The 14,882-nt window shown below is 43.7% G+C and overlaps 1 protein-coding gene across 16 annotated transcripts in view; it reads right to left on the reverse strand.

The window, feature by feature from the left end:
- Positions 1-14,882, reverse strand: part of IMPDH1 (inosine monophosphate dehydrogenase 1) — a 378,440-nt gene that overhangs the window by 141,794 nt on the left and 221,764 nt on the right. For all 16 annotated transcript variants that reach the window (XR_013607683.1, XR_013607684.1, XR_013607685.1 and 13 more), the window contains one exon: positions 889-937. Coding sequence is in view for 7 of the 16 variants with exons in the window: in XM_078677710.1 (XP_078533836.1) it covers positions 889-937 (49 nt within the window). In the remaining 9 variants the exon portion in view is untranslated. The remainder of the gene's footprint in view (positions 1-888; positions 938-14,882) is intronic.

Raw genomic sequence — 14,882 nt, forward strand, 5'->3', positions numbered from 1 at the left:
CTACTCGGTTTCATTTGCCTCTACCATGGGCCATTGCTCTGAAGCCCAAAGCAACCCTGGCCCAGCAAGTGTGCACTGGACCGTCATGCAAGGAAGGATCATAAAACAGTGCAATGGTTAAGCACCTAACAAAGGCTGCTTGGGAACTAGTACAGGCTTTAAGTGATGTAATCACTTGGACCTCCACTGAGACAAAGATTTATTCTTCTTTAGAGGTAATGTAAAGGTGTTACAAGTAGAGTTTGAGAATGTCCTTTTACTGGACACATAAAAACGCTTCTACGTATAGCCGGGTTACTTATTACTAAAATATCTATATCTGCATAATGATTTACATATGCACAGTGCTTTTTTTGCCACAGACTGGACCACGTAGCACAATAAATACACAAGTCATTCACCACTACAGCAAGCAGGATTCAATTCTGTGACAGACTGGTCATGCATCGATATCTGCACAGACGCATTAGCTAACAGATTTCATTTTTTTTTATCAAAAAAAAAAAGTTTCTTTTCCGCCATTTTGTTTAACTTGCAGTTACTTTAATTTAAGATGTGAGGGCTTTTCTTTTTATATTCAATTACCAGAAGGTGAAAAAATAACATAATAGCTGCTGAATATTTTTTGTTCTTTTTAGCCTCATTGATGATCCCACCAGCTCATGCCCGACAGAACACTTCGGATTACAGTTCTACACTTTTTATGCACTCAAACTCTGCATGTAAATTAAGACAGCCTGGAGGCGTGCCAAACAGACAAGGACGCATTTCCAGGCCACCTGCAGAAGCATTTGTGACACCCTAGAAATGCAATCAAGGCCCCCTTGGTGTCAGCATGTGCAAGAAGCCAGCGGAAAAAACATAGAATACAACGCAAACTTTACTCACCACTTCATCCGCTGTAAAGTCAATAAACCCAGGCAAAATCAAGAAATCACTGAAAGAGAAGCAGACAGGAATATTCATTAATTAAATGCATTAGCATCTTTGTTACAAGGAGGAGTGCAATTTTAAAAGAGGATTCCCTTTGATTGTCTTGATTGGATCGATCAATCGTCTAACGTAGGTTTGAAAGGTTTTCTAAAACAATTTGTTCAGGAGTTTCTGTTTGCATTACGTATCCATCTCCTGAGGGAAGATTGGGTTGCCCTGTTCAGTGTTACCTTGAGTGGTATTCTGTGCAAAAAAAGACAGACTGATCCAACAAGTAATTACCACCAACTCCAAATAATTCAAGCATTCCACCAAGCGTAAAACAGAGCATAGTTAGTAAAGTAAGTCCAATTGGGATGAAATAACTTTATAGCAAGTCTGTGTTGAAGATTCAGAGAATATATAGTGCAAACCTACCTCGGAGGCAACAAAGAATAGGAACCTATTTTAAGATTCAAATGGTTTAGCCTGCACAGATTAAAAACAGTCAATCTGCGAAATGCCCCTTCTGGGGTCTGTTGCAAAATTTAGGAGTAGAATTATAGTACACAGTTGCGCAATAGCTCCCTGCTGAGTGCATTTGCGGTCTTTGTTGTGCACCTCTGCCAGTGAACAGCTGACAATCCAAATAGTCTGTGACTCACAAGCACAGCTTAGAACAGTGTTACCCAAAACGTGGGTCAAGACTCACTAGTGGATCATGAGCCAATTTTTGATGGGTTGCAAAAGTCCAGGTCCAAATATAACATTTAAGATGATCAGCTCTGTTTGTACACCAATGCAAAGGAAATATATCTATATATAATATTCACTGAAAAAACCATAGGTTTGACACCAGTTATAGTTAGCTGGAAATTTTACTGACATAAAACCATTGAAATTCCCACATTATAGTTAGTTGGACTCACTATAACTTGCGCGCCTGCAATGCACTGCTGATGACGTCACATATTACATCACTCATGACATGGTCAGTGACATCACTCATGACATCACTGATGACACCATCCAGTGAATGTGTGTCTTTCTGAAAAATAAATGTTTTATATATGTATATGTAAAGGTCTGTATGGTTTGGTGGGGGTATTACTTAGCACATAGATGCATCAATGACTGACTCACTGTATGTGTTTTGAAGACAGCATATGTGCAGGACTGTATGGGTGGATGAGTGTGTATATGTGTGTTAGTGAGTGAATGACTGTCTCACTAGTGTCTTTATCAGTAACTACATATGTTTTAATCTAGTATATGTGAGTATTGATGTATATAAGTGAGTATATGTGAGAGTGAGAGATTGTAAGAGTTCCTGTTTAAAAAAGTATGTTTCTATAAGTGATTGTTTAAGAGAGTAAGTATGTGTAAGTTTCCTTAGAAGTAAGGTGGTAGTGTGTGTATAGCTGTATATGCAAATAAATGGATGTTCAATAGTTTATTTGCATGTGTGAGTATGTGTGTGAGTAACTTTTGGATGACTGTCGGTGTGTAACAGGATGTATAGGTGTATCAGTACATATGATGAGCGAGTATATGTGTGAGTGACTATATAGAACTGTTGGTGAATGAGTGGATGTGTATATAGATGGTGGAATTACTGAATTGGTTGTTGTAACTGGTATGGGTATCTCCATTTTTTTTAAACTTTAGTTTCTATTTTTTAATATGTGTTTCAAGGGTTACATTACACTGAAAGGAGGTCTGTCACTCTGTCACAAGGATGGTGTCATCAGTGATGTCATGAGAGATGTAATATGCGACGTCATCAGCAGTGCATTGCAGGCGCGCAAGTTATAGTGAGTCCAACTAACTATAACGTGGGAATTTCAATGGTTTTATGTCAGTAAAATTTCCAGCTAACTATAACTGGTGTCAAACCTATGTTTTTTTCAGTGAATTTAATAGGTTTTTTAAATGCTAATTCCTAACTATAACTGGTGTGAAACCTATGGTTTTTACAGTGAATTTCATAGGTTTTGTAAATGCTAATTCCTAACTATATATAGGGCCTCAAACCTATGTTTTTTTCAGTGAATTTCAAAGGTTTTTTTAATAGCAAATTTCTATAGCTATGAAATATAATATTTTTTATAATGAATCCTATATTGTATATTTATGTAATGCTATTTTTCTTATGTATATTGTTCATGTTTTTTTTTGCTTTGGGGCGCTCCCGGTGCGCGTACCGGTGAGCGCACCGGTAAGCGCAGTCTTGCGGCGCGCCCCGGTGCGCGTACCGGTGAGCGTCCCGTTAGCGCTATTGCCGCGAACAAAAACATCGTGACGTAGCCGCGTGATGCGTCTGACGCACGGCGTAAGCGCACCCGGAAGCGCCCGAGCGCATAAGATCGCGCTACGCGCCCCTGGGCGGATAGCGTAAGCGCGTCGGGGCGCGCCCCGGGGCGTAAGCGCGTCGAGTCATGTGACCTGAAAATAACACTTTTCATTGGTTCAGAACAGTTTTTTTTTCCAAATGATGAAAGCCCCCACCTTTTTTCCTCATTCTCACTTTGTACTTTGACTGAGGAAGACCTTTTACTAGTAAGTGAGAAATGGCTACAGTAGCAGCAGGAGCATCTCAACCACCACCACCACCACCACCACCACAAGGACCACCACAACACCACAGTGGTGGTGAACAAGAGGAGGAGGAAGAGGAGGAGGAGGAGGAGAGGCCGTTCCTGCCTGAAGATAATCCCCCCTATAAACCAAAGGAGCACATTGTGTGGGAGTTTTTTAAAATCCCAAGGGGACTAAAGAAAGTTAAATCGCCCAAAGTGACATGTCTCATCTGTGGCACTGTACTTTCCAGGGGGAACCCTGCAAAAAAGTATTCTTTTGGCAACAATACTATGATTCGCCATATGCAACGCAGGCACCCAAACAACTATGCTGCGGCAGAGGTCAGAGAACTGACAAGAAACCCTCCCCAATCTTCTCCCAGCACCTACCAAAGCAAACAACCCACTCCATCGGGTCCAGAGACAAGGGAGATGGTCCCAAATATCCAACGTCAGTTTGGAGATTTTAAAATAGTTTGTATATTTTGCGGGACTACAATTTCCTATGGAGAGCAAAGTATCAAACTTATCAACCGTGCTGGAGACAACCACAACTGCAAAAAGAAACCTTAATTTTTTCCTGATTTTTTTTGCTCCAGTTGAGCCGTTTACAATTCCCTGTTTTTTGTTTGTCCCCATAAAAATTACAAAAAAATATAAAATTGTTCATAAAAGCCAAAAAAAGTTACAAATGTTCAAAAAAATAAAATATAAAACAAAAAGAATAAAAAAAAAAACAGTTCTTTTCAGAACTACCTCCAATTTCTAAAAAAATGCTACATTTAAAAAAAACTCATTCTTTTTTCTCCAGGGTACGCTCCCCGGTGCGCGTACTGGGCGCTCCCCCCGCGAAAATCGAAAAGAAAAAAATTATTTGCCCCGCAGGGCCTTTTTATGGCCCCCACATCAAATCTAGGGGGTCAGGGGGGGGGGGTCTACCCTGCCCCCTTATGGTCATTTCCCCCTTTGTTTTTGCCACCTCTTGTGTCTCGATCCTACCGAGACACAAGATGGCAGCCGCTCCGGACTGTTTGGAATGTTGACAGACACCCGAGAGCCAATCAGCTTTCCGCTCGCGTAGTGCGCTGGCACACGCCCCGGTGCGCGTACCGGGGCGCGCTTATATATATATTTTTTTGCACCTAAATTACTCAAAATCCACTGGAGCACATATCTTTAGACATAGCAAAGGCACATCGGGCTACCAGTCCCTACAACTTTGCCAAGTTTGGTGGAAATCCATTCAGCCGTTCGGGCTAAAAGTGAGTCCAACTGCCCTATGGAAATTAACATGGGGAAAACATGTTTTGGGACCCCCCTTTTATCTCGGCCCCCGCTTGACGAATCCCCCCAAAACTTTCAGGGAAGGAGCGAAGCGCAGCGAGGCAAATTTAAGGAAAATTACAGGCAGATCCCTCAATCTGCGCCAAAGTTATTCCCAATAGAATGTTGTGGATTTCCTATGGAAAACGATCCTAACTATAACTACCTACTGGCGACCGCCAGTAGGTAATATAGATATATCAGTGGTGTTTTGGTTTACTAATACCTTTGGCCTCTTGACAAATCTTCATAAAACTTTTCCAAAAAAAAAAAAAAGGTTATCCACCTCAGCTCCTTCCTGGAAGGTTTCGGGGTGATTCATCAAGCAGGGGCAGAGGAAAAAGGGAGAACGCAAAAAGCAAAATCACCATGTATTTTCCATAAACTTTTTGGGACAGCATTACTGCAAAAACTGCCGACCATAACTTCAAAATTCGCAAGAACCTTCATTTTGGTCCAGAAAGAAGGCTTTTGTGATGTGGTGTAAAACCGTTCAGTAGTTTTGGAGCTAATAAGCTCCAAAAATCCTGGTATACCTGGACGGTTTGGTTCAAGGGACACCCCTCTGATTGACCCATGGGGCCTTTTTAACCCTTGTACCATCTTGTTCCTGTGGGCCAATGGTGGGGTCCCCCACCCCCACAGCCTAAAAAGGCCCTAGGGAGGAAAAAACAAAGGTTAAAGGAATTATATAGTTAAATGAAAATGTAAGTCAAAACAGTCTTAAACGTACAAAACCACTACAATTCAACAGTTTAACTAGCTCAAGTAACTAGAACAAACGTTCATAAACAGTTGAAATTACTATACAGTTACTTTGTGAGTAGTTTGTTGGATTACTTTTCTTACACAGTGTGGTATACCTAGCTACCACACTTGGACATTTCCTGGATAAAGGTAAGTAATGCAATTTGTTATCATAACACTTGTCTGCAGTACTAAAGTACCTGCTAGTTACTGAGAAGTGTCGGTACTCTCCAATTAAAAGTATTAAATTTCTCTCAAGAAGTGCCGGTACTCTCCCTCTCAAAATAAAAAAGTACCGATACTCCGTACCGGACAGTACTGGCCCATTTAAAGCACTGCTGGTATGACTTTTCATAAGATTTCCAACTCCACACTTAGAGCATTTTTCACAGAAAAGCAGTTAATGCAATCCTATCTTGTTATCGGTTTAACTGTAAGTACTTTGTTTTTAGGAGTTGGTTTTCTGGGGTTAGTACAAGGGCACTAGGGAGGCCGGGTGCAGAGTGCTTAGGTCCAATGTTATCCAATGGGGGTTAGGGGACCTCCGTTGGGGGCAGCTTGCAAGCAGGCCACAAGGTTGTGGGAGCAAAGCTCCTAGGGTTTAGCTCAGAGCAAAGGGGTATCCGGTTTAGAACACAAAGTGCATCCACAGCAGCCCAGGTAGGGCTGGGTGCAGGGTGCCGTTTTGGCATCGGGTGCCCTGTTGTTTTTACGGGGATTCTCCAGTTGAAACAAACACTGCAGGCTAGGGGGGGAAGATCTTCTGGAGGCGATCAGTAGTTGGAGAGGCAAGTTGAGATGTCGAGGGATGCCGGGACACAGTGCCACCCAAGACCGTGGGGCGTCTGGTGCAGGGGTGTCTTTTGGCATCTGTTTTTTCTTACCGGCTCCAGTCACGGTTGGGGGATCCTCCAGAAAGGGGAAGCAGGCATCTACTGGAGACTTGAGGCAGGTCAGGGATCACCAGATCCCAGATAAGGATCACCGGGGATACCTCCTCGTTGGGTTAGGCCACTCTAACTCGGGCCGTAGGCGTCGGGTCCAGAGGTATACAGACTCGCAGATTTGGCCGGAGCTGGAGTCTGTTGGTGAGCATATCTGGTGATCACGGGACACAAAGTCTGGTTGGGGAAGGCAGGGCAGGTTCTTAGACTACATGACACACCGAGATTTCACTGGAGCAGGTAGAGATCACGACAGGCCGGTAGGCTGGGGCCAAGTCAGTTGGTGTCCTCTTCTTCCTTCAGCACAGCTTTTCAGTCCTCCTTGTTGCTTCTTGTCTGAGGAGGCAAGGTTCAGGGTTGCCCCTAAATACTACGTTTAGGGGTGTTTCAGGTAGGTAAAGTTCGGGACCAATGGGTCCCTTCCGTGGGGTGGGTCCACCCCCTATTATGCCACTCTGCGGTGGGAGGGTGGCATAGGCCTCACTCTGGTTGGCTGGGTCCCCCCCATCTTCAAGATGGCAGGGACTGAGAGTTGTGCTTCACCTCACCTCCCCCACCTGAGGGGTGGGGTAGGCAAAGGTGATAACACCTCTCCTCCTATCTTGCTTTTCCCGTTGAATCTCCAACAAAAAGCGGGATCAGAACCGTTGGGGTCCAGTTGCTGGAAGCAGGAAAGGGCTGGATCAGCTTACAAAGGCAGAAAGCCTTTCAAGCTTCCCTTCGTGGACTCTTCCCATCCTGGGGGAGGGGGCTTGGCACCTCGACCCAGGATGCGCTTTGTTCCAGGACCCAGAGAGCGGCAGGCTCTCAACCCAGGGGTCCAGAAACATGTCTGATGGTGGCAGCTAACTAGCAGCCACTCAGCCAGGACACTAGAGTCTGGTCGTTTTTTAGGGGGCATCTCTAAGATAACATCTGGGTGCATTTTTCATTAAATCCCACACTGGCATCAGAGTGGGTTTGATGTGCTGAGAAATTTGACGTCAATCTTCCCAGTTATCAATCAATCGATCATTCAGTCATTTATAAAGCACACTACATACCCGAAAGGGTCTCAAGGCGCTGGGGAGGGGGGGGGGGAGGAGGAAGGAGGGGGCTACTGATCTCGAACAGCGAGGTCTTGAGTGTCCTCCTGAAGGTCAGCAGGTCTTGGGTCTGTCGTAGGCTCAGTAGGAGGGGGCTCCAAGTCCTGGCGGAGAGTTGTGGAGTTCGTAATGGCAAACTCCCAGACCATATACTCTTTATGGCATTACTGCAATTACAATGTCTAAGAATAAACTTAGACACTGCAGGGGTACGGGGCTCATACACCTGTACCATCACCAGTAGCATAGTACACCCAGCTAGAGGGGTGGCCGACCTATGCCATAGGCAGTGGGTGGTAGACATGGCACATGTGTGCCATTTCAACTCTTCGCTTTGTTCTGCACCAAAACACGTCTGTGTGAGTGTCTGTATGAATGAATACAGGGCTTCTAAGGGTGGCACAAATAGTGATGCACCCCTTGTCCTCCCTGGTCACAGTGCCCTTGGTACCTTATGGTACCTTTTACAAGTCTTGCATGTAGCCAGAGAGTTGCTAATATGGGTGTTGGCTTCTATGAAGCTTGCTAGCCAGGTAACAGCCTTTTCGATGACCTTGGCTGCGAAAGGAAGCAGGAAAATGGGCCTGAAGTTCTTGAGTTCCGTCGGGTCTGCGGATGGTTTCTTGAAGAGGGGGTTGACTGTTTCCAGTCATCGGGAATGTGATGGTTTTGAGGGAGCAGTTGATCGTCCGGCATAGTTGGAGTGCATTGACGAATCTGTGGAAGATGTGGGATGGGCAGGGGTCTGAGGGTGCTCCGGAGTGGATGCTCCTCATGGTCTTTAAGGTGTCTTCTGTCGTGAGCGGGGTCCAAGTGATCAGGGTCTGTTGCGTGGTGTCGCTGGGGGTGGGAGCTGGAGCAGTGCGGAGGTCTTGGTTGTCAAAGTTGTCATGGATCATCTTAATCTGGAGGTGAAGAAAGGTACAGAATCTGTTGCAGAGGTCTTGGGAGGGTGGGATGTCTGTTGTTTCGCTGCAGGGTTTGGCAAATTCCTTGATGATGAAGAAGAGGTATTTGGTGTTGTGATCGTACGTGGGGATTCGGTCTTGGGAGGAATTTCTTTTTTGCGGATTTGAGGAGTTGGTGATGTGCTGTGGTGGCTACTCTGTAGGCGGTGCGGGTTTCTGGGGTTCTGTTGTTCCTCCATGTCTTTGAGTCGTCGGCGGGAGCTCTTGGATTCTTTGAGTGCAGGGGTGAACCAGATTGCTTTCTTGATGTGTCGCCCTGTGGCTTTCTTGAGAGGGGCGAGAGTGTTGGTGCAGTTCGTGAAACAGCAGTGGAGGTAGTGTGCCAGTGTTAGCGTCTGTAAGCAAATAAAATGTCTTGCAATCGACAGCACATCTCTGTATCAGGTGAGAGCTAAAAACAACCTACTTTAATTGCCATGGGCTCCCAGAATGCTTTGTGTTTGCAGCCATGATGAGTTAATGCCTTTTGGTGAAAAAACAAAAATACATTCTATTACTCGGTCCACGGTACATGGGAGAGGATGTCCCTTCACACAAAGACTTGCATATTTTGTTTTCAGGCCTGTGCAGAAGGGGAAATCAATCCTATTCTACAACGTTCGGTTACTACCAAGCGTGCTTACGGCATTGATCTACTGGTCTGGTCACGGATCATCTCAAACTGACATAACTGCTTTCCATTTGAAGAGTTCCTTTTTTTCCATAGAGCACTCTAAATATGCCTATACAGAGATGTAGTTGCATTTCGCAATGTAATTACTTACAAAGAGAAATTCATCACCAAGTACCTTGCAATATGGGTTTTTTATTTAGGAGGCCACGCATTTAAAGGTGAAATGCACTTAACATACGATATATGGCATGACAACTGTAGCTCAGATACCAGTCAATTTAATGGGGGGGAAATGTAGCTTTCATCACGTTCTAATTTAATTAATTCACCACCTATTTACAAAGGACTTCAAAAGCATCTTCCCTTTGTCATCCCTTAGACTCAAAACTGTGCAACGGACTACCTTCGGTCACAGACATAAGCTCCCCAAATTCTGGATACAAAAGTGGGAAGAACAGTTGTAATGTTAGCCAGAACCTCAAAAGGGGAATGGCCTAAAATGTTACCCAACATAAAGGAGGACAAAGAAATTAACGAAGAACTAAAAATGCAGTGGTTCTCTTCACAATTCCCTGAAAGTTTACACTGCACCGGAGAACCAGGCATTCCTGTGGTCTCTAATGTCTAGTTTCAGGAATTAGAAAGATGTCCAAGTCCCCAAAAGGGACATCATAGTCCACACAGACAAAGTGAGCTGTTCATTATCAAAAGAATCTCGTCTCACAAGGGAAAACTTTTCTGCTTAGGTCTAAAAACCTCTTCTATGTGGTTGATTCCATTGCCTCATGAAGTCCTTGCCGGCTACAGCCTGCAGCTTCTTCCTGCTGGAGATTTTCGACTTGGAACATAGAAATGTTCACTGCGACTTCATCTAGTAGCTCCCTAATGAAAAACACCTCGTCGGACACCGCTAGCTGGCTTGCCCACTTTATCTTCTCGGACATTTTTCTTTAAAAATTCATCCCAGTCCGAAGCTAAGCAGAGACCAGGCCCAATCGACCTTGTGCTCCATCACGGTCGGCCATAACTTTTGACCTTGCCCCGTTCTCATGCGACCATATGCCTGCGGTTGGTGATTTGATCTTTTAAGCACTGTTTTTCACTAAAAAAAATAAAATTCATAACTGTGGTTCTACTGATTGGATTTAATTAGTTTTTGTCAAATTTTTTATTCTCTAATTTTCTAAATTGGTGTGGGATTTTTCTTAGGATGGGTTTCACTTTTACGGTTTGTGTGCTGCATAAATACTTAACGATACGAAAGGGGATGATGGATGGAGCGTTTGAGCAAATCAAACACTCACCCCCAGTCAACTGATCTGGGTTTAATCCATCACCATTCTTTAGCTCACTCCACCACCCCAGTTCAGACGTGGCCATATGCAAATCAGTCTGACCCTGTGCCTCATGGGAACAGTCCAGCCTGAACTGCCAAGCCAAACGCTCAGTCCATCATCCACTTTGGTACCGCATAAATACTTAAGACATTACCTTTAAGTTAAGCCTGATTACTTTTGTGCCAAGCTAACAGAGAATCAGACAGGTTAATGTTTTGACTTTTTTGGTTCACACTCACAAGGATTGTGGTGGTTGCTTGAGAAGGGTTAACACCCACCTCAACCAGAAGCCCATGTTCCCACATATCCCTAACAGGATAGGTAGGATATGGCTAAGGACTGACAAGAGGAGCTACCTGTCCTCTGATGGTAGAAGAACAAGAAGGAAAAGAACCCGACACAGGTCCCCTAGCTTCATGCTGACCTTGTCCCCAGTTCCATATGGAATGCCTATTGGTAGGTTCAACTAAGGAAGACATGAAAGGGCCTCTCCAATTCTGCCTTCAAAAGGAATCTGTTTGGGCGTTTTATTAGTGGGCAGCAATACTGGTCTGCTTAACAGCGAGTCAAGTAGCTAATGAGAACTCTGCCCTGTCTTTGTCTAATATGGCACTACACTGCAGTGCTGGCGTCAATGAACACAATGATGTCGGTGGAGACAAATGGACAATTCAAATGCCAATTTTTCAGCCATCTAATGAAATGTATATGACTTTTTATATCTCAGCATCAGACACCTTTAGCTGTCTGCTGACAGGCCTATTGTTTCCAGTACATACCATATACTTAAGGTGGGCTTTGGGTGAGCCCCTTGCTATGATTGTATGGCTTTGAAATGTATCCCAAATATCTGCTCTGGATTTGTTGGTTTACCTGTCTATTCTTAAATCTATCCCACCCAGGAGCATTTTACTCTAACAGTGTTCTGACTGGATGACTTTCATCCTACCACGGCTGCTCGAGCAGACTTTTTCCTTTAAAATAATGACCGGCACCTGCATAATGCTACTGGGCCCCTGCACGCTTTGTTTTTTTACTACCCTCCTAGTTGTGTTTTTTAAAAAAAGGGCCTGGCCCTGTTAAGTGCTACTCGGACGATAGTTTACTTTTTCTGCTCTGGTGAACATTATTTCACTTTATTTTACTTTAAGTTTACTGTGCTAACATAACTGTTCGCCATGTTATAACAGCAAATTAAAAATGGCCAAGATACGTAGCAGTGCATGGAACTGGCAAACTATTAAGAGCTCAGATCTACTGGCTTAGCCAGTGCTTGCTGTACAGTCAAACCATGGTCAAACAGAAAAATCATCACAAACTTCAAAAAATATAATTGTACTGTATATACCAGGAGGAAACACCTGTAAAAAAAAAATCGGTTCAGACAAAAGGGAAAAAATAAAACAGATATATAAAGGGGACTCATAGGAAAAACCACAAGGAGGAACAAGCATTGGTAAATGCCTTAGGTTTTCCTTATGTGATTAATAGTAAGATTTTTTATTGTAAGTTGTAGCTTGCTGCGTAGTTGTACAATATAAATTACAGAAAGTCTGTTAAAGTGCTATGACTTGTTTATGTATAAAAAGGCAATATATTGTGCTGTTAATAGTGGTATAGTCTGGGTAAGTAATTGCAATTTTTTGTAAAATAAAATAAAAGAGGGAAATCGAATTAATTGATGTAGTAGCAATAGTATGTGTTTAGAGGAGTTCTGACAATGTTTGGGCCAAGGCCACTGTATCTGCTGCACCATTCAAACCATGGCCCCTGTGCCTACGAGATAACTGCATTTGTGACTGCCTATTTAGAAGTAAAATATAGCAATATTTGGTGTTTAGAGGAGGTTTCACAACTTTTGGCCATGTGCCACGGCACCTGCTTCACCATTCAATATTCTGTGTTTAGTGGGGTCCCTGGAGCTTTAAGCCCCAGTTCCACTGCACCATTCAAATCAGTACCCTGTTGTCTACAAGGTAACTGCACTTGTGGTTACCTGTTTAGTAGTAAAATATAGTTGTATTGGGTTTAGTGGGATAACTAGTGATTATGGTCCTGGTGTTATAGCACAATTCAAATCATGACCCTATTGGCTGCTACATAAATGCACCTAAGACTGTCCTGTTTAGTAGTACAAATTTAACAATCATCTGGGTTTAGTGGGATCCCTAGAGCTTTTGGCCCCAGTGCCACTGCACCATTCAAATAATTAACCTGTTGCCTGCCAGATAACTGCACTTGTCACTGCCTGTTTAGTTGTAGAATATAGCCATATTAGGTTTTTAGTGGGGTGCCTAGAGCTTTTGGCCCTGGTGTCACTCCACCTGCTGCACTATTGAAATCATGACCCTGTTGTCTGCAAGTTGACTGCACTTGTGACTGCCAGATTTTGACATTTTAGCAATTATCTGCTTTTAGTGGGGTCCATAAAGCTTTTGGCCCCGGTGCCACTGCCCCTGCTGCACCATTCAAATCATGACCCTGTTGTCTGCAAGGTAACTGCACTTGTGGCTGCGTGTTAAGTAATCAAATATAGCAAAGGCTCTTGTATACAAACTTTATTTTTAGCTTGCAATGTTTATTACAACATTAATAATGTGATAATGACCAAATAGATTAAATTGAAAATAAATCTATCTGATAATGACAGAAGAGTGCAAAGAAAGGTACTGATGCATGAGTAGGAAATGGCACAAGCATTCGAAGGCTAAAGCATCTTCTTTACAAGGCTAAGTGATAAAAAGCAAGCAGTCCAGAATACTGTTAGATCGGTCTGCCTTTTCTGTAGGAAGATATTTTATCAGTAAATGGGGCTTAAACAGTGTGAACAGCTTTAGTAGAAGTATCGTATATGTGTGCAGGCAAGGGAAGTTAACAAAAAAAAAAGTTCAACACAAAAGCGAATGAACAGTACTTTTGGCTACGGGAACTGATAAGAGCCCTTTTTCAAGATATATTAAATACAAGAGATTCGACAAGCACAGCGCAAGCGCCGTGCAGACGAAACCTAAAAATGAGTTGGTTGGTTTTGTTGAGAATACACCTCCAATGAGGCTGGGCATACAATGAGGATTGAGAGGGACTAACAAGGCCAGAGTGTAATTCCACTCAAGCAGCGAGGTCACCAGCACTCTCTTAAGAGCTGGAAGGGAGTGGCATACCTGAAGCCTCTGCTGCAGTCGTTTGCTGTAGAATGACGTCTGTATGTCAAGAGTTTGCTGAAGCTCAATACAGATAGGACACAAACACTGCTGGTGGAGAGAGATAGCAAACCAAAGGCCAACAGAACACAAATATAGAGTGGTCAGGTCATGCGATAGTCAAGTACTGGGGGCAGTCTGTCTGCTGCGAGACTCCACCCAGTAGTCTAGATCGACCACATATTGCTTTAGCTACGCTTCAGTAGCAGTCTTGTCAGCAGAGAAGAACGTGACATTCCCATTTCCAGGTGCAACAGCATTCCGCACCGCCATGCTAAAGAATGACTGACTCCAGAGAAACATCTCCAGCATCTTACAGATCGCTTGAAACCTACAGATCGCTTGAAAGCAGACATAAAATCGCAATGCACTGAATGAGACCGTTCAATTTCACAAGAATGGGCAAATGCAATCACGGGTATTAGGGTGTGTACCAGCACAAAAGCACCAGGAACGTGCTATTCTACGCAATTGGCAAAAGCTGCGGGTTTAGTACAAGCCATATGCAAGCTGCATTCACTCGTCACTGGTGTGTACAAGCTTGGAATAGCGTTGCAGCAAAATAAAGGTGGAGTTTAATGGGGTAAATGTGTAGACATTGGTTCGGGCTGGTTTCATGTTACTGACATTAGTATATCGCCTAATAAGCCACGGCGCTGCAGCCCTTACCGGAAGTTAACTTGTGACTTCACTTATCAAACAGTTCCGTGGCTAATGGGAAAAAATAACCCATAGGTAGTGGAGTCTTATGGATGTCATGATGGACTGGTAAAAAAAAAAAAAACAGCACTAACCAGGCTAAACACATCATCACACGTTAGCGAACACAAAACATTAGCGTTCCCCAAGTACAATCCACAAGAAACTGAGTCATGTCGCGGCACTGAGGCAGCTACACACTCACCATGAAACTATTTAACTCTGCTGGGTCCCTTCGTTATTCGGCCGTTCACGGTGTCCCATTTTACACATTTACCCTTACATTCCACGTGCACGTCCTGGTAAACGTATGTATGTTTGGATTGCCAAAATCCCCTTATGAGGAAAAAAACTCCAAATCCATGCAGGTCGTCATGTTTTTCCTAGTTTCTACCTGATCGAAGGGCGGCATTGATTTCTCTTCTCCCCCCGCCCTCCCTCACCCCCATCCAAAGGAAACTGGCAGCTAGTTGCA

The sequence above is a fragment of the Lissotriton helveticus genome, chromosome 1_1, assembly GCF_964261635.1.
Source record: "Lissotriton helveticus chromosome 1_1, aLisHel1.1, whole genome shotgun sequence".
In the NCBI taxonomy this organism is placed as follows: Eukaryota; Metazoa; Chordata; class Amphibia; order Caudata; family Salamandridae; genus Lissotriton; species Lissotriton helveticus.